Source organism: Crassostrea angulata, chromosome 7 (genome assembly GCF_025612915.1).
Source record: "Crassostrea angulata isolate pt1a10 chromosome 7, ASM2561291v2, whole genome shotgun sequence".
Classification (NCBI taxonomy): Eukaryota; Metazoa; Mollusca; class Bivalvia; order Ostreida; family Ostreidae; genus Magallana; species Magallana angulata.
In genome coordinates, this window is record NC_069117.1 from 5500476 (window position 1) to 5521802 (window position 21327).

The 21327-nt window shown below is 33.4% G+C and overlaps 1 protein-coding gene and 1 long non-coding RNA gene across 3 annotated transcripts in view; one reads left to right on the forward strand and one right to left on the reverse strand.

Annotated features, from left to right (window-relative positions):
• The first annotated feature begins 5056 nt into the window (after window positions 1–5056).
• The window catches only part of LOC128191974 (uncharacterized), a 50456-nt gene continuing 34185 nt past the window's right edge, over window positions 5057–21327 (forward strand). For both annotated transcript variants that reach the window (XM_052864372.1, XM_052864373.1), the window contains exons 1-9: window positions 5057–5200; window positions 14707–14943; window positions 15329–15475; window positions 16316–16759; window positions 17920–18093; window positions 18210–18632; window positions 18913–19077; window positions 20323–20724; window positions 20813–20974. In XM_052864372.1, coding sequence (XP_052720332.1) covers window positions 5134–5200; window positions 14707–14943; window positions 15329–15475; window positions 16316–16759; window positions 17920–18093; window positions 18210–18632; window positions 18913–19077; window positions 20323–20724; window positions 20813–20974 — 2221 coding nt within the window. In that variant the 5' untranslated portion in view covers window positions 5057–5133. The remainder of the gene's footprint in view (window positions 5201–14706; window positions 14944–15328; window positions 15476–16315; window positions 16760–17919; window positions 18094–18209; window positions 18633–18912; window positions 19078–20322; window positions 20725–20812; window positions 20975–21327) is intronic.
• On the reverse strand, window positions 8813–9698 carry LOC128192005 (uncharacterized). Its single transcript, XR_008244489.1, has 3 exons — window positions 9395–9698; window positions 9110–9229; window positions 8813–8954 (listed from the first exon to the last, which is right to left on the reverse strand). It is a non-coding gene; the product is annotated as an uncharacterized LOC128192005 (long non-coding RNA).

Genomic DNA, 21327 nt, shown 5'->3' on the forward strand with positions numbered 1-21327 from the left:
CACATTTTGTCTCACGTTATAATGCGACCTCAATAGCAAGTTATGATGTCATTTAATGTTTTTTAGTCGCATTAAATTATTTTAATACAACTCTTTCTTTGTATGCGTGTTAATGCTCTTTGAAGAGCCCTACTCAGTATTCTGAAGAAGAAAAACAAGATACATTGACATTTAATAATTACGTTCAAAATTTAAAACTAGACAAGGAGTTTACAAACGACTTTCCCCAAATTTATTTCAAAATTAAATTTGTTGACGGTTTATTATGATGAAATTATGGTGTACAGATTTAAAATATTCTATATTTTGTAAAAATACAGTACTTTTTTAATTTTTTTACATCAAACTGATCATGTTGATTGCTTCTAGCTATCTATACATCATTATTGCCGATCATTCCTTTAAAAGGAATACTTGTCTTAATTCTATCTTGTATGTGTCCATATAATATCGTAGGTGTTACCTACAAATGCCACGTCAAACGTTCGTCTTGCGTTGTATATGCAATAAAGTCAATACTATTTCCTTGCCCCACGATCAGCCACGACCGCCAGGACTGATAAAATCTGCTTGCACGATCACTAAACATGCCTGGCCATTGTGACAGAGGCTTCAGACATTGTGAACACTGAACCAAATTTCTAATTGATCACCCAGCGTAATGTATTTACTGTATTAAATAAGCACATTTATTATACATGTATACCCATCAATTTTCCCTATTTGATGCTGCCAATTTTGCAGAGTCTGATTTTTTGGATCACCACACTGTGGGATTCCGATTCCGTATCACTCAAGCTTTGTTCTTTAAATAAAGATGCATGGTCCGATTTTTTGTCTATTACAGTATTAAATAATTTTTCATAAAAACAAATCATCTTAGAAAGACATTTTCGCCTATTTACACCAGCAGTATGGATCTCCTTTCAAAGTTAGAAATTTTCAAAGTAAATTAAAACAGTTTCTTTATGGGTATACAAATAAAAAAAAACAAACAAAAATGCATCATAGGAATGTAAATGAAAGGGAAGGAACCGTTTAGTTTTCGTTCACCGAATATTTGGGTTTCTCACAACGTCTACACTGCGATTAGCTGCGTTCCTTGAGCGCGTCGACGGAGCTCTCGTGGCGGTGTTGTAGACCATACGGCTCTGTCACGGAGCTCTCGTGGCGCTGTTGTAGACCATACGGCTCTGTCACGGAGCTCTCTTGGCGCTGTTGTAGACCATACGGCTCTGTCACGGAGCTCTCTTGGCGCTGTTGTAGACCATACGGCTCTGTCACGGAGCTCTCTTGGCGCTGTTGTAGACCATACGGCTCTGTCACGGCGACCTCCCTCTGTTTCTACTGTTTGATTATCAGAACGCAGAGCCACAGCGCGTACTTAGTGCATAGCATTCTATTACGTTCTAGGCGATCCCACCGTGACAAATGAATATGCCGTTGCGTCGCTACGCCGCTATAGGAGGCTCTTTTGCGTGAACCTTGGCGTTTTACATTATTTAAGTGCGCAGCGGAATCGTCATTAGGACGCAGCTTCGGTGTGACAGGGGTTTAAGGTGATGATTGATGTAGAATAAGTAACATAATATTACAGTAGAAAAATGTAACGATATAAATGTGAAACATTTAATGCGGTTTAATTTTTTTTCTATAAATTGATAAAAATATGTCATGGAATTAAATACTTTTTTCCGTACTTAAGGTTATTGACGTCTTGTAGTAAATGTGTTGTGCGGCTAACAATTATAATGTTTACAGAAAAGATTGGGGTTAAACAAAATACGTGGAAAACGTGATTAAAAAAATCTCTCAAGATTTGCGATGGTATATGATTTTTCTCCAACTCGTTGCCAAGGCTCGGGGATAGAAAACGCACACCTCGTTGGATGAAAATCAGATCCTATATTTATTTGTCTTCTCGTCGGGGTAACTGATTACCACTTTAAAAAAGTTACAAACGAAGCATTGCCCTTGGTCCCTGGATCCGTCCCGAAACCTTGACCTCTGTAAATATCACAAACACTTCCAGTTTGGTTGAATTTCGCTCAGATTATTTTGATTGCTTTAAGTTGCCGATGAAAATGACGTTACACTTATAGAAGAGAAAAGTTACATCAAATTAACGTTTCCTTTGGATTGCTTAATATTTATAACTATGTCGAGGACCAGATAAAGAGCAAAAAGTGAGTACAATCTTTGTTAGAAACAACAGGCACGTAGCATCGGGGGGGGGGGGGGGGAGGGGGCAGGGGGCAGGGCCTCCCCCCACTTTTTTGCGCAGCGAAGATTTTTCTCAAATTTACATACAAAAAAAATAGGAAATAACCGGTGAAATTTAAGTTAAAGGTATCCAACCGCCCCCCCCCCCCCCCCCCCCCTCCGGATTAGAATTTTCATAATTTTGCAAAGTAACCTTTTTTTTGGTTTTTTTTTATTTTGCTTGTCAAGATTTTTTGGATGAGTACGCCCCCCCCCCCCCCCCCCCCACACACACACACTGTCAAAAACGATGCTACGTGCCTGAACAATGCAGTCATTGATATTCCAACGGCTCTGGCTGTTTTGTTTATCTCTTTAAATTATCACCAAAGACTAATATCAATCACCAAAAATGCCAATCACATTGAGCACGTGCAGGAAAATACCAATTTCATGTTTTGACGTTTCGTCACGGGTAATTGATTTCAATCGGTTTTGTTTATTTTATCTTTTGCTATTGATGAAAAGACATATATCAGTTACGAAATGTTGAAAATTTTTACATTATTTTATTTCGTAATTTTTAAAATTATTCTATTTATCAAAATGAACACTTAGAAGTTTTGTTGAATGTAGATCATATGTCTTAGGTTTTGGATGGATTAGATAGATTAGATTCCTTTTTTTCCAGTTTAGGAATACCTTTTCTAGAGAATGATTCGAGTTTAGAGAAGTAGTGTTTCGAAGTTTGAAGAACTAAAAAAAAATTAATGTAATAATCTAGTACATGAAAATAATCTTTTATATTTCCATGTGGATTGATCAATGGCATGCAACTACTTGCCATGGGTATTCATTAGGGCACTTCTGTTATATTTATGCTAATTATGGATTGAGTTGCGAATAATCAAATCAAAAAACCTGTTGTGATATTCCAGGCCAAAAATGGAGTCAAGGGACGTCTTAAAGTTCTCTCTACCCCAGTCTAATTAAGATTAGATCTTTCATGCTCCTGTATTTAATATGTCGCTGTGACACATCAAAGACAGGAGTGTAAAGGATCTTATTTTAATTAGATTGTCTCTACTCCAGGATGATTTGAGTGATTATTTATCAACAGTCAGATTGCACTGAACTTGGAGTAAAACATTCACCATTTCTCGACATACAGATCTATAACTGAAAATTCATCTCTGAAATTCCAAAAATATTTTATATAGTCCTTAAACCCGTAAATCAGCAGTGTTCAGTGTCAAAATTATGTAAATACCAACATTGAATTGAGTCTTAATTTATGGATGAACTAATAGGTTTTATTTGTGTTTTAGCTATACTCTGTACTAAGATATCCTGGATTTACATTTTGCTTAATTGCATTATATTTATAAACACCTCAGGATTCAAACGATGTTCATTCAAAAGTATGAAAAATTTCCAAGATTTCTTCAGTCAAAACGCGCCTGTTAGCTTATCAGGTTTCAATACAATCACAGGGGCCAAGCCCGTTTAAACGTTACATTGAAATTAATGTTAAAACGTGCTTTGTCCTTGTGCGGAGATTTTGTATTGCAGCAAGCCCGGATGATAACGTTGTAAAATTGCGCGATGTATTCCGAATGGAGAAAAGATGTAAACATTCTCCATTAATAATCTCCGTAAGGAATCTGTATTCGTTCCTGTGAATTTTTCCGAGTGAGAGATGATAATGTGTCAATGAAATTATCTTGGAAATTATCCCTTTCAATTTAACTATTTCAATTGCACTTCTTTCACAGGTGTGTGTCTTTTGATTGAAAATCGTCCAAATGAGGTGCATAAATATCTTGGGACAGACTATAAATTAAAATTTAACTGCATGTCAGACTTCCAAAAGAGTCTAGTGACTTTCTTTTCTACCTGCAAGGTACTGTTTGATAATAAACCTTTTATATGAATAATTGAAGTAATCAAAAGAAAAATGTTAATATAGACTAGAAAATGCTTTCTTTGATGATTCAAACGGTCTTTGAAGGCAGTTGTCTAGAGCAAGAAAAATAAAACTCGGTTAAAGCGAAGTCTGAGGGACCAATTGATTTACTTCATTATATCCGTTTAACGATTTCGTAATAATAACTATAGCGAATTCACTATATACACGTTTTCTTTTACCAGACTATAATTTTTGTTAATTGAGGCTTAAAATAAAAATACATTACTTTGATACCTTTAATAATCGGATTGTGAATTGAAAATTATTTATGAAAATAAATACATTCAAACCATTATGTTTAATGGTAGCGCAAACTTTTTTAACTGTAAAGAAATTCGTTTTAAAAGTTTTAAATTTCGTTATTATTTACCTCTACAGGACTCAAAATGAGTTCGCTATATCCGTAAATTCGTTAAATTCGAATTCGTTACAACCGTAAAATTTTACAAAGATTTGTTCAAAATTTTACCGGGGAATAAAAAAAACTTAGCTACTCAGTATATCCGAGAATTCGCTTTACCCGTGTTCGTAATAAACGTGCTTTACTGTAGTATTATGACTTTGGTTGTCACGTTTTCAAAATCATTGGTGCCAATTTGCGTACGCGTGTACTGGCAACTGTTTAGGGTCTTGTTGGGCTGTAATTTGTAACACCGCCTCTTTGTATTAATTAAGAACGTATTTTATTGTTCACATGGGGTTTTATCTTGCTTTAAATAGCATATTAAATGTATTGCTATTGTATCGGTACTCGCTGGAGTGTTTAAATTTTTTCAGTCTCAAACGAGGTTATCTGAGAATTTATAGAGATAATCAAGATTGTAACATATATATTACCAGAGTAATTATTACGGTCGGGTCTTTAATTATATGTCATGACAACCTTTTATCTTAATCTGAGATCGTCCCATTACCGTGATCAAAGTACAAGAACGGATTTTTAATGTCCAGTACCTAGTCCAATGGCGAATACATACATCATTTTAGGAGGCATCACAATTTATTTAGTGATTTTAGTCCAGCTGACTGGTGAGTTTATTTATTGATTTATATAAAACTCCTTCTTTTTATCATATCGATGTTTTTAGGAAGGGGGGGGGGTCTCTGAGGTAACAAGCTAGAACTAGATGGTTTTTAGAGAATGGGAACCAGGGATTGTAATTAACAGAGGTTTTAGTTTTACACAATAATTTTGTAAAATTATTTAAAAAATTTCTTTTTACAAATATTGATTCATAAATACAATAAAATATACTCACAAAAATTGTTTTGTTCGTTAAAATTAATTAAAACAAATGAATGTTTATTTCCAAATATTTCCCTAAATAGACGATATGACATGTTTTTGCATGCAAACAAATTTATTAATTGCCTTTTTTACATCAATTCTTCAGATCCCTTTTTCCCACTTGAGTTATTTTGGCTTAATTTATTTATATTAATTTCTCGTGTCTACAATTAAACTAAATTTGTCAACAAAATATATAACTCTTTATAAATGATTAATAAAAAAAATAAAGACAGTGTTTATTTTAAGGAAATTTCCAAAGATATGCAATTTCAAGGTTTTTTTCTTTTTTGGAAGGCCGTGTGAAGACTGGCCTCGATAAAATTCCAGTGTTGAATTAGATAATCAAAAGACATACGCTCTAATGGAAAATGAAAAATAGGTTCTTTATAGTCATCAGCCATATTATTAGACTACATTTATGACTTTTTGAAGAGCCATCGATAAAGCACATCAAACAATCCAGTATATGCTTCTCTATCGGGCACAAATATTGTGATGATTCATTCAATAATAATACTAATAATAATAATAATAATAATAATAATTGGATAGAGCAGCATGGCCAATTCTTTGTTAAGGACTAACTTAAGAAGTTTTAGCATTACGACAAAAATATCCAGATTTACGTCGCCAGCGTGCGGTGACTCTCCTCACGTCATGCTCTATAAAACATATCATCTTCAGAAAAGACATTTTCTGTTTGTGTATTAATTGAAACTCTGATGCCGTGATATGTTAGTAGGTAAAAACGTTTTCAAAAACAAAACCCAACAAAAACCCGACAATAAATTTTCTCAAGCATTTGGCTCTACAAAAGAAATCAAGTTATTTTTTTTTCATTTAAAGTAAAAGAATGTGTGAAATCATACGAAAGCCCATTGAGCTTATTTTCGAGAGTAAAATGATGAAATTGTTGCAAATAAACGGGAAAGTTTTCCAAATAGTCGTGTTCAATAGAAATGCGCGTACAATGTCTGTGTATTACTTTATTTTGCCTACATACGAAACATTCCCGCTATTTGAATTAATATAGTCTTTTACGTAACGGGTGTGACTTTTTAAAGCGATACGGATATTTTTAATAATCAAAAGTGTCTGGTAAATGTATAGGTCTTGTTCATGAACAGAAGAAAGTGACAGAAAAATATTCAGATTTAGCCATCAAATACAAATATTCATATTTTTTTTAGAATATTATTTAATTTATGTTGAAAAAATAATTAAAATATAAAAGTTTTTCCCTTTATTCAAATGTTTTGAAAATTTTTGTTACCGTTTATATAAAAAAATTACTGTACCGTATATCCTATTGATCCCTATAATATATCACTTTAGTTTCTTGGACAGCTTGTCTATTACTTTTTTTTTTTTTTTTTTTTTTTTTTTTTTTATCTCAGAATGATTTATACAGGGTCATTAATTTATTCCCATTATATTAAACTAGATACAAACAGGCCTTCTGCAACCTTACATTGTTTAAATGGTTTGAAGTTTTTGAAACTAGTCTAGTGATTAATTTTTAATTACCTTACATATGAAAAATGCCATGTGTATTCTTTTTTTCAATTTACATAATACAGTTTATTAATTGTATGTAGTTGTGTAGATTTATACATGTACCTACATGTACAAGCAATATATATCTAATGTTCACAAGGGGCTCGTAACATAAAGCATGCTAAGATTTTGACTTAAGTAGGGTCATAAGTAGGACTTAGGCGGAATCTTAGGACCTACATAAGTCCTGCTTAAGTATGTCTTAATATACCGTAACATAAAGCAAACTAAGCAATGTCTTAGCTAAGTCATGTTTATGTTAAAAAGTGTAAACGTATTTTTCATTTCTTTTGTCGAATTTGGATGTATTGGTAATAAAATCATATTTTTATAGATACACGTGCATGACATCTTTGATATTAGATGGGGGTAGATGTAATTAAATTTTACATACACAACATTAAAGGTGGCATGAGTATATATACGTTTGTACCAAACATAACTCAAAGCGATGGATCTCGGGCAATATATTCAGGTTATTGTTGTTGCTTCTGTTTTCACGAATATTCACTATTTTAGTCGTTCTCGAAGACTGCCTGTGGGGTAATATCATGAGGCCGTAAGAACTTGATATAATTATATAGTGAATTTCTTTTTATCTTTTGTTTTACATCTTACCTCACCAATAAGGCAATTCATATATTCTGAGTATGATTTCTTCATTAAGTCGATATATTGAAATGAGGCAATCGTCGTCATTAAAATCGCTGAGGGTTTTTCTGTCTTCAAACATCCTTTTTTAATTTCTCAAGTTTCGCAAGTTTATATATGCAGTTACTTCTTGTTAACCGACCATTACGTGTTTACAACCTATTAGCAGTCCACTTGCACACTACTGGTTTATGGAAAATGTTACAGATCATTATGACCACTGTTAATATTTATATCAATCAAATCAAAAATTTTATATTGATGAGTATTATATATTCTGTATAAATATCATAATGTGATTAATACTCTGTAATCATATGTTGAATTGAAATAATTAACAATAAGTCTTCTAAATGTGTGAAAACAAACTTAAGACATACTTAAGTCTCCTCTACCGGCCGCCTACCTTTTGGGTAAATTGTCCTAGCTAAGCACTCTTCTAGTTACGGACTTAAGTCTAAGAATTTACATAAGTCATACTTAAGCACTGTCTTACACTTAAGTACCCTTTACGAGCCCCAGGTACATGTACCAGCCTACTTTATCTGATAATGTACTTCTTTCATGCATTTTTCATGTCTAAAACTCATTCTTATATGTATTATGTATAATTAAAATAATTTGAAAACTTCTCAATTTATCTTTTTAATAAGGTTAAGAAACGGACTATAGTCAACAAATGCACGTTTTCAAGAGTTGTCTCTCTTGGGGACAACAATGAATGCTCCCCAGGGTTCATGACCCTGAATATTAAGTAGGCTGTGAGGGGGGCTCACGTTTATAGGGAATATTCCCGCTGTTTTGCAACACTCTCTTTGTGTTTATTTGCTTTGTTTTACGACCACCATTTTGCGTATTATGGCCATGTACTGTAGTTAGAAAATAGAGAAATGTTTGTCATAGAAGATGAACTCATTCGCCTAGAGCAATTCATACATGCCAACTTTTGAAAATCTCCATGGGGGATTTTTCGCGCGACAAAATTTTCCTAGAAGGTAATTTCGCGGCATTTTGTCGTGCAATTGCTTTGTATAAACAATTGAACTCTTACAAATTCATCTGTTTCTTTATCTATTTATTATTATCCTTAGGTGTTAATCAAACAATCTCCTCTTTCAAATGAAATCATAAATAAAGTACATAACTTTATTTTCTACATTAAATCAATCTTTATTAAATCAATCTTTAAAATCTCAACAAACAATAAATAGTATGGTATAGCAGTTCAAAAAGCACTAAATTCTGCAACGCAGTTGGCAAACTGGACCTCTGCTCTTGTGACATCTACAAAATAAAAGGAATAATTAATTAAAGTAGATATTAAAAAGCATTTATGGGTCAAGTTGATATAAAAAGTGAAAGAAAGTATTTATTATTGTTTCCTGGCTTAAAATTCTTTAAAGATATTATATACTAGCTTATTAAAAAAATTTAGTTACCTTCATTTTGCTCCAATTTTGATTTCACAAAGAAGTTGGTAGCAGCAGGTGGCTTGATGGATGGCTGTGTTCGTGTTCTTTGTAACATCATTCATTCCACCATGGTCTACCCTAAAATCCCTCAAAATAAAAGAAAAATTGTTACTCATAAAGTTTAACATATCTATTCTTCTTGTAGATAATCTATTATAATAGCTGTCAATCTCTCCTTGTGTCATGGGTACACAATAGAATGTACCCTGTCAATAAATATATTCAGTTGTACAATACATAAGTTAAACATACATATTTCATGGCAATATACATTGGTTTTCATCCAATTACGATCCCGATAGTCATCCCGAATTCGGGAATCTGCCTCCCGATATCGGGATGAAAGTTTCGTTTTCTTTGGTGGTGTAACCCCATTCTTGTCGAAGTTTGTGTAAAAAGTGTGGCATTTTGCTATACATCCCGATACTTCCCGATTAATTACTATCAAAACATGCTCCTCATTAGGTTTGCAAACACCCAGACACAGGTAGCGTACAGGTAATTAAACCAATTCACATATCCCGATATACACACACGCGATACAGGTAAACAGCAATGGCGGTCATAATCATATAATTGCCAATTACATTTTCAACACATACATACAGAGCAAGAGAACAAAATCAAGGAAACTGATCCCATCATTTATTGGTACAATGAGATGAACAAACGGTTTTATGAAACCAGAATAGAAATATATTCAACGTAGATAGGAATGATTAAAATATTTCTGCAAGGAAACACACACACAAACCAAAAGCAAATGCACCATAGACATATTTAGAAAAGGGAACAGTTTGGTTTTGTCCTCGACTGATTGGCTTTTTTTCAATCAATATTATTCATGGACTGTAAACAAAATAAATTTAAGAAATATAAATTAGAGAAAAAAATGCGCACGGTTTTATTCTTGATTTTCTAAGAAAAAATTAATATATTTATAGCGAACGTCAAAACATAATGGAATCATATCCGAAATCGACTTAGGGACGAAATAACGCGTTACCTCTTTATGTTTATCATTTTACCTTAGAAATATGGCTTAATTGACCACGAAAAGTAACGCAATGCGTATTATAATAGGCCTACACATACAAAGCAAACCATTATTTAAAAGTGTACATAAAATTTGATCTTAAATCGGACCAAGTAGCTTTAAAGAGGTTCGTTCCTCTCTTTTTTGGGGTCACCTCTCGTCCAAAATTTTCTACTCGTATGTTTGGTATATTTGTGTGCGTAGATTTAACAAGTATTCCTTTAAAAGGAATGATCGGCATGAAATATCATTGGTCAGCTCTGTTTATATAATATACGCAACATGCAGTGAACTATATATAGCACCGTTTTATTGATTTCCGAAATGGCAAGGCATGAATGAGCTTTACTTTTAGTAGGCGAATTATACCTCCGACTAATATTCCTACGCATATGTGAAACAAGAATTCCCTTTAAAGCAATGTTCGGCATGAAATATTATTGGTCAGCTGTGTTTACATAATATACGCTACATGCAGTAAACTATATATAGCACCGTTTTATTTATTTCTGAAATGGCAAGGCATGAATGAGCTTTACTTTTAGTATGCGAATTACACTTCCTACTAATATTCTTACGCATATGAAAAAAAAACCCGTGTTTTGAATTTTTATGTATGTAACTCTATAAATGTTTTATTTTCAGGGTAAATTGATAAGATTACCGTTTTCAGTAATCTACGTCTAATAAAGATTTAAATAAGGTTGTCATTGCATAGTAAATAAACTAGTGCAAGGCGCAATCCGTGCGCAAATAGTTAAATTTGCCGAATGCCTCATCTGGACACAACTGTGATCGGCCGAAGCCAATCACAAAGAAAACTTTAAAAAGATCTTTCAGACTTTTAGTAGCAGGATCCAACCTCCTGACGAAGCTTGGGTTGTCGTGGATATATTTAGGTTATATTTACATCCTTAAGAGTATAAACAAAAGTTACGTTACAGTTTTGACCCTTACATATTTCATTGCTCATTTTGATTAAATATTTCACAGCAACCAGTGTGTTCTAAAAACTTAAAGGGTACCTGCAGCCAAACCGATGTGAAACATATGTTAAAGAGTTTATTTGCCAAAATTTAATGCAAAAAACCGCATCGAAATCGATGCAAAAATAACGGAGTTACGCCGCTTCAAAGTGGCTATTTTTACCTGCATTGGGAAATCTAATCAAGAGAAAACAGAATTAGGGAAATTTCCTTACAAAGCTATACAAATTAGATTCGATTTTTCAGCCAAAATGATTAATATCGGTCTGATGTTTTGCGGTATCTAGTTATTTAAAGTATTGTAGATTTAGAAATTTGTATTCGTTATTATTTTATAACAGTCAGATTTATTTTCAAAGGATTTTAAAATTTGCTATTCTCGTCGCCCTTTTACCGATGATTACGATATCTTAAAACGCTTGCATGGGCAGTTTTATGTTCATTATTCATTTTTTGATTACATAATATCCTTTCACACATGAGTGATCTGAGACAATGACACAGGTAAACAGGTAAACTAACGAAGCCACTGCTCCGACACACGTGTATCTGGGGTATGTATACACATGGTTCACGAGTCTGGTGAACAAAGAGAGGGTTTCACACCTCTGGACTGGTAAATTGATTTGTGTATAATTAGCTACTCAATTCTTAAACAATGAAAAGAAAATTAAATTAGACTGTGTGAAATCAAGCATTCGTAAGCTAATACGGTGTGTTCCCGTTTTGCACACATTTGATAATTGGGTATAGAACAATAGGTGTGAATTGTGTTGTGATAGCAATTATAGTCTGCTTTCGGTCAAAGATTTTACCTGTGTTTTATTAGCGCCTTAACGATAAAACAAGAAGAATATAGACATTTTGTTGTGTTTAAGGTCTAATAACTATCACCATTTTTTTCGTTTGAATAAATAAAAATAATGATATATTTAAAAAAGTCTTCAATTTCCGCACACTGATTAAAAAAAATAATGATTTGACTTTCAAATTTTTGATTCAATGGATAGTTATATGATGAAGGGGAAAACTATATGGACAATTATATGGGGTACTCCGTGTCTCTTTTTACAATCGAGTTGCAAATTATGTAAAACGCATGTTTATAATTAATTGTTTGGTATCAACAGAAAGAATATTATGAAAGAAAACAGATCTTTATCACAAAATATTTCAATCTTTGAAGTAGCGACCTTGACGTTAGTTCTTATGACATCAACGCTTTAGTATATGGCGGGTCACTTTCTAGTTTTTCAAATCAGAGGTTAAATACATAAAAAAATCTGACAAATATATTTAATTTAATATTGATGCGACTCAAACTGAAAAAGGTTGAAAATGCATGAATTAGGTCTACGTTTGATAGGTTTTGTGAAAAAATCTTTACAGTTTTTGAAGCATATAAAAGTGCCGATTTATCATCATACAGTTTGTCTATTTCTTCGATTATTCAAGCCACAACATAAATGAAAAATAATAAGCAGCGTTTGCACTTGACACATTTCCTCCATTTATGTCAGCAAAAGCAATAATTAAATACATGTATTAACATATGATATCTTCTCTTCAAACTTTTAGCGTGTACATGTTCTTTTTATAGGCAGCAAAGGCGCTACATATTCAACATTTTTGCAATAATCTTTCTTATTTAAAAAAAATTATGAAAATGTTCACGACCAAATTGATGTTTGAAATCAAGTTTGGTCGAGTATGGTATCAAGTAACTTGTGGTATTGAACAGTCGGATCTTGACCTCTTAATTTATGAATATGGATGGTGATTATTATGTAAAAGTGCAAGTTATATTGTAAGATAAAATAAATGTAAATATAAATTGCGAGTAGATATGTTTTACTTATCTTATTTTCAATTACCCTCGCAGGAATTGTGATACAGACTATAGCAATTAAGCAATTATCTCACCTGGTCAAATTCCCGTTTCGCACACATTTTTTCGATACCTAATTTTCAAATGTGTGCAAAACGGGAACAAACCGCTAATACATGTGTATAGTCCTTCAATCAGTGATTAAAGAATCATACACGAGACTATCAAGTAGTAAAACAAATGTTCGAAGTAAATGCCTTTATTGTTACTTATCTAATCACTTAAATAATGACCAAATTTACAATTCAGCAATTTTAACCTTGTTTATGTGATCAAGTAATTATTTCGGAAGTAATTACATGTACGTTGGTCTTAATTTCTTATTTAATTAAGTGCAACTTTCTTTCGAGCGCTATGGTCAGCAATTTAACGCGTTAACTCCACATTACTTAAATTGTTATGAAATCTGAATAAACTTGAACATTTTGACAAAGGATGTAAATAAATGTAAAATGAAATTCCATTATCGTATTTTTAAAAGAATACGAGACAGACTTAATCATGCAGCCATCTTGGACTTTCGGCTTTATCCGTTTATTATCCCGTGTTTGTTTTTCAAAGAATGCAAGAAAGAATGCATACTTTATTGATTTTTATTGGTCCTATATCAATATTATTGAATAATCGGGCGAAATCATTTGTAATTTTATGCCTTAAACAGTGTAAACGAGGAATAGACCCAACGTTACCTTTTACGAAATATCACGGTATTATCAATATTACTAATCAGTTAATAATGTCACTGAAAAATCATTCGAAAGAATGGCAATATTAACAAAATATGTTTCTTAAAACAAAAGGTTGATTAATTGCCATTTTGCTACGTATGCTGTGCATTTATATGCAAAATGTGTTACACATTTGACTAAATTCATGAAGCAAACAATTTTCCGAATTCGGCATTTTTGTTCGATAAAATACGGGTTTAAACTCAAACAACAGTATATTCAGTCATCCAGGGTTGATAAGGAAATAAACAACAGATAAAAATGTTCATATATCGATAAAACAATGCAAGAAAACGATCTGTTTTCATACGATATTCCTGTTTCTCTTACAGTCGCGTTGACCACTTGACGTCTCAGTTCATCTCGCGCCAAATCGGCTTGATTCAAAACTCGTTCAGGTGTGAAATCGGGTTTTCCCCAAATATCTCGAAAACTACTTATGCGATCGCTGTAAAATTTTCAGGATGATGTTTTTACACATAGATCATCATTATATCAAAAATTGACCGGCACTGCAGGTACCCTTTAAACAAATTGCTGTGTTATTATTTTAACTTCCATTTTTTTTTGTTAGTAATTCTGTGTTTAGCTATTAAAAGTACAATTTTATTGATACGTGTACTATTAAAATGGACAATAAACCCAATCATTTGATGGCAATAATTCTTTACATATTTGACCCTTATATTGTGCAGACACAATATAATTAGGCATACTTAACCATATCAAGTTTCATTTATAATGCACACAACATGCATTCATCTCATTTCTACAAGCGTACAATGCACAGGAAATTTTAAGTCAATTTCCTAAAATATGGCGACAAAAGGTTACCCGAGTGACTCAGTGACATAAAAAATAATTTGATTTGTTATGTAATAAAGGACCTTTTTCACATTCACATGTTTTTATTTTGTTTCTCTTAGCCTGTTACACAATCACTGAAGGATCAAACTACTACAGATATTGTTCATCCGGGTACTATCTGCGGATCACATCTGCGAGATGGTATTGTAGCAACGACTCCTGGACAGTTACAAATCTTGTGAATTCCAAATGTAATTATAACACCGCATGTACTCTGTATGCAACCAGCAGTTGGCTAGGAGGCGACCCTTGTCCTGGAGTTACTACATATTTGTACTGGGCCGACGGGTGTTACTGTGAGTACTAATTGTTTCGCGTTAGTTGATGTTTATTGTACACCGAAGGAATCAAAGTTTTTTTTTTTTCATGATCATGTCATTTTTGATTTTTAACATTGAGATAAGAACTGTACATCTGTATATTTATCAAATAAAGACCAACTATCAAAATTTCAATTAAATTTTAAAAAGAAATTACTTGAATATGAAGTTCTAATCTAAAGCCAAAAGTGTTACATTTCCTAAATAATTCTACGTTTTAAGCCCAATCAAGTGATTCAGGTTTAAAATCGGGGAAAAATTCTGAGGACCAACAAAAGGAGTGATTACCATATGTAAGAACAAATTAAATATATACATTTATGGAATTGTTGATTTTTGAAATATGAATTTATCAATTTAGCTATTTGGGGAAATTGGGGATCATGGTCTTGTCCAGGAGATTGTACCACCCAAACCCTTTACCGGTACAGGGCCTGTGTTAAACCAAATGGAGGGTGTGGATCTGCCCCTGCGCAAAATATCGCGTGTAAAAGACTCGGATGTGCCTGTAAGTTATCTTATTTCACACCTTCATACTTTGGTAGAATTTTATAATATTTATTTCTCGCTAGAATGAACTGTTAAAAAACCCCGAAAGTTTGTTTGACCGGTATAATAATAATAATAAGTCAAGTTGGTTTATTGATCTGTATACTAGTACCTAACGTTAAAAGCTTTTGGACATACATGTATACGTCTCAAATTTGTTGAAAGCAATATTCATTATAGTGTATATTCCTAACGCGTTAGAATAATAGGTTTTACTTTAAACATTTTATATTGTATTGTTGCCAAAGTGTGGCTTATCAATTTAAAGTTTATTCGATATAACATGTGATTTGAAAAAGAAATCTTTTTATCAAATTAGGAGCTAAATAAATAAACATATATTGACGCGACGTTGTGTGATAGAACGTGAGTCATAATAATCGGCTTTATCCGGTCGATTACTGTTTTTATCTTCCAATATTTAAGACAGAAAGCATTTTACCATAAACTGTCCACATCAGTTTAAATATATAAGGTTGTCTTAGTAGTCTTATGTTTTTTTTCTTCAAAATTTAATACATTAGAACATTTAATTGATTGAAAATATTAAAACAAAAATGATAATAAGAAATTGTCGGGTTTAAACTTCGTAATTCGAGTTCTACTCAAATGATTTACCCTTCCCGGTTTGATTCCTGTATTGATATTTAAGTGAACAAATAACAAAAATAAATAATAGGATTACAATAATTTTTTTTTTCACATAGTGGTTAAACTTTTCTTTTATGGATTATCCTCCCATGTGTAGCCGTTTAGATCTATAGTTCTGCCACTCAGAACGTAAAACTGTCGTTTTTAGCATCGTCGGACATCAGCAGAACTACACCCAATGACCAGGTGTACTACAGTCTGACCACCGACTGTTTCGTCGCCACTGGAAGGACGTCCGTCGCCTTTAGAGTGAGAGCAAGCAATGACGCCCATATTGCATTAGGTAGTGTAGACAATGCAACCAGCGGTACCCATTATGAAATCATCATAGGTGGCTGGACCGACACGCAGTCTGCAATTAGATTTGCCATTGGCGGAACTGCCTGTGTTTATAATTCTGGTTCCCGCCTGTCTGGAATTTATTTTGACGAATTTTGGTTTACGTGGACCGGAAATTACGTCCGTGTAGGCACTGGGAGCTCACCCGGAAGTAACACTTTCATGAGCTGCTATCATTCAACACCATACACTGTCAACTTTATTTGGATAAAAACGGGATGGGGATCAACAGGAGAATGGAGGTTTCCTAATGGTATGTATACACTCATATCTTAAAGCTGATCATTACTTGTGAAAGGTATTATCTGCCATATTCTTCATTTATCTCCGCTATCCCTTGAATTCTTAATGATATGCAGACCTCTTTTAACAGTTTATAATATCTTGCTGTTGAGGTCTCACTGTATGAACATTCATCTTACATTGCAGCGTTTCTCGGTGGCGGTCACATTTTTACACACTTTGTTCAAACCAGAAAAATTCTTACATCAAATAAACAGGTGCATGCATTATTTAAATACAGAAAATGCACATAAAAGATCAATAATTGCACAGAATCTGAGGCGACGGAAGGAATACTACACGACGGTAGAGCCTCTATTGTGTGCAATTAATTGCACCGAAATCAAAGTGTTTTTTGTGCGACCAGAACTCGCCAGCGCGAAGCGCCGGGAAGCACTGCTTGTTCTAAAGACAACGCCTAGGCGACAACAAACTTCGGACTACTGCTCCATTTGACATACTGAAAACGTTGTCGTCAGAGTATTACCCACAATTCCTTGTGAAATGCAAATCGCTACCAATGGCATGTTCTCGCTAGAACAGGTTAAATGTATTTTAAGATGGTCATGCATCTAAAAGATGAATAAAACATTCTGCTGATTAAAAAAAAAGAATTGATTTGAAACTAGTTGTTAAAGCTATTTTTGGCAAATTGTTTGGAGCATTGTTTCTTTAAGTAATGGAAATAGTATTTGATGTCTGCTCTCCTAACATAAAGTCACAATATCTAGACCCGCGAACTTAAGCGTCATGAAATAAAACGATAGATGGATAGACTGTGCACGTTTTTAATGAATCTGATAGTGATCGTTGTTACTGGTACCTTCCTCCAGACAAACACATCGTAAAACATTAAATTAATGTTTATACATGTATACTGGAACGTAAAATATTTCATTTTGATTGATGTTGATGCATTCATTTGATTAATCACGCTTTAATTCATTATTATGTAACAAGTACCCCGTTTGTATATGCTGAGCTCCCACCGCAAAACATATAACCTGTCTGATGGTGCCTATTCATAAGTGGTCCCCAAATCTTACGTATTCGATGACTATCTTTAAAATATACATGAGTATTTTAATATTGATTTGTTTTACGTTGCATTTCTTTGCTTTTTCTGAGCAGATGTGGCATGCACACACTTGACTAATTCCTATGTCAGCATTTCCACTAACAATCCCTCTTGCAACGGAGTAAGTACCTACGCATGTAATTCTGGATACAAGCAGGTCGCAGGAAACACACAACGTACATGCGGCTATGGTGATACCATGTCTGGATATCCACTTGTTTGCGCTGGTTTGTTACTTTCTTTTCTTTATATTTTCCCTCTAGTTTGATGTATTCCCATGTTTTGGTTTATCCCTTGTCACACCTACTAATATTTGTAATTTTATTTATTTACCTCATTTCAGTTTCAACATGTAACATCGACATAGTGTTCATCATTGAAGCTTCGTATTACACATCGTCGATTTATTCATCTTTAATGACAGTTATAGGCGATTTGGCAGGAAGTCTGAAAATTTCAACGAGTGCTATTTTAGCTGGAGTCGTAACATATGACAACATTGTGGACCTCGAGATCGAACTCAATGACTACTACTCCGCTTCGACACTTAAAAGCTCTATTTCTTCTTTATCAATAGCAAGCGCCTCAACTTCCAGAAACCTGGCTGAAGCTCTACGAGTTGGATTTTACGACTTCTTCACTATGTCCAAAGGAAACAGATTCACAGCTTTCAGACACTATGTTTTGATAGCGAAAACAACACAGTCAGGAGCAACATATGCCAATAAATTCAAACTGAACCCAAGAAATCAATTCTTTACTATTGGTAAAATTTAATTTGTACTCAGTTCCTCTTTACATGCATTTCTACAAATAAATTCAGTCAAGACAATATCTTCATAAAAAGATCTGGTGTAAAATTGTCCTATTGGTCTCCCCGACCAAGGTGACAATCGCTTTTATCAGGCTAGCGCTACTGTCATTTTATCCCAGGGTTTACTGTCATTTGGCAACGCTTGACTCATCCCCGATGAGATCTGTTCTTCCTAACTGATGTCGTTTTATTTCTTATCATTAAATAATATTACATGTTTACATTATATTAGGTATTTCTCCAGCTGCCTCATTAATTACTGAATTGAAAAATATCGCCGGTGACAATAGCAGATATTTTCAAATTAGTTCTCCAGAAGATTTGTATCCTCAATTCAACACTCTCCTCCAGAAAATTGCCGTCTGTCCTGCCGTCACGATTGTACCAGTGACGGTTGGTAAGTCATTGTTTTGACTAATATTAGTAAAATATGTCATAAAATTAGAGACATTGAACTACTACAATGATAAGACACTCTGCAAATATTATTCGAAATACCATCCAACACCAATACTCAAATAAAAAGAAGTACTATTTTATTTACTAGAATATCATTAGGACCTTTCAACTTTCGGTCAAAGAGACCTTTTTCCCTTCCGTTTTATAAGTATTATACTTATCTTCTCGACAAAGTTCCCCTTTTCTTTGAAAATGGAAGAGAAACTTTTGAAAAAAAATGTATGATTCTTGTAGCAATGGTATATCTCTCCCGTATTTCCATTTGTGGACCTCCGGTTTTAAATTACACTTCCCAGAATACAAATTATTTGAAGCTTTCTAATTCTTTGATTTTAAAACTTCGACAAATTTGAATTATTTAGTTCATGCGATGATGTACATACACGTTAGCATCGACTTTTATAAAGAGGCATGACGTATGTAAATACAGTAGTATATAATATATATTTTATGTTTCATCCGAAAATATTAAATATTTTTGGTCTTATGAGTCGATGTAAAGTCGTCTATGGAAGTTTTCACGTCAAACTGAATATAAGCATGTTATGCTTTCAAATTGGCTTTCAATTAGATATTCATATTGTTATATTAATAAGGGTTCTGATACGCACAACTAAAAGGTTCTGAAAAAACAATTCCAAAGTTTAGAGGTCAAAATGGCTCAAAGCTTAAAACAGCCCTTTAGCTCTACATTGTTTTGGAAAGTTTTTTTAACCGATTTCCAAGCTGTTTTCGGTTTATAGATTGAAACAGAGAGTGTGGTATTCTTGGTAACATGCTATTGCAATCGTTTTACAAAATTCATCTCGCTCTGCACAAAGGAAAATAGCATAATTTCTCCAGACATTATACTTAGTCGTGTGCTGGGGAAAAGAGTTCTGTTTGTGTTAATTTTTGAAAATATTCTATAGGATATAAAATGAACGGTACTCTGATAAATAATTTTTTTTAGTTATCTTTCTTTTGGCACCTTACGGTCTTGTAGGATCTTACATAGTTACATGTATATGATTTTAAGAAGGCGTTGACAGGTTAAGAAAAACACAGGATGTAATTTTTTTTAAACTGTAAGATAACGTGGGATAAAGAAATGCCAAAAAGTTCCTATTTTTCGTTTAAGACGCAAACAAGCTCTACTTTCCATTGTTTTACTATTATATATAGTGTTTCCTTAATCTTTCAGGCTGTAAGCTCGATATTGTGTTTATAGCAGAAAGATACAACTTGCGATATATCAAAAGGTTTGTAGCGGAGTTTACGGACAGCATAACTATTTCAAGTAATGGAGTTAGAGTTGGTATGGTTTTATTTGATTCTGTGGGGTCAACTGTATTCAAACTAAACACCTATACCTCCTCGGCCTCTGTTCGAAATGCCATTGAATCGATCTCGGAGACGGCTGGGTCCGGCCATTTGGTGGACAAAGGATTGATTCAAGCTCGGGACGATGTATTTACGGCAGCTGGAGGTGACCGTACGGATGCCAGCAACTACTACGTGTTTATTGTGGGACCTTTCGCAAGTTATCCGGAATCTGTCGCAAAGGACATCAGAAGTAGTGGAAGCAACTACGTCTTTGCCGTTCGTAAGTATTTCATGATATTTTATTAAATTGCTGCGTGTGATTAAAAGAGAGAGCTTATTAATGTTTATATGGTTACAATTTTTTTCAGACATTGGTAGCAGTTACCAGACCAATTACCAGAAGGCCGTTGATACATGTGGAGACTACACCAAATACACTCATACGGATTATTATAATTACCTGGTTGATATAAAAGATACTGTCCTTCAAAAAATCACATCATGTGAGAGTGTAGACATCACAACTCCAGGTAAGTTAAATCTTTTTTTTAAAAGAAATGAAGTGAAATACAGCCGCGCTAATTTGTAGAATACTGTTAAATTTTGCATGTACTTAATCTTGTGAATGCACCCTTACATGTATATACTTCCATTTTCCCATAAGATAACACAGTTAATTGGAGATGTACATAATAAGTTATGATAAAGGTACACTTTTTTTTATTCAGTTCATATGGAACGTTTTCTCTGTACAACACTTAAAAAGCTTCAAAATGCATGAGCGCAATTAGGTACATTTTTCTTCTTGAAAATTTGTTTATTAAAGTCAAGTTGACCTTACCCATTAAAAATATAATTTGTTTTCTCGTGTGAACTTGCTTAA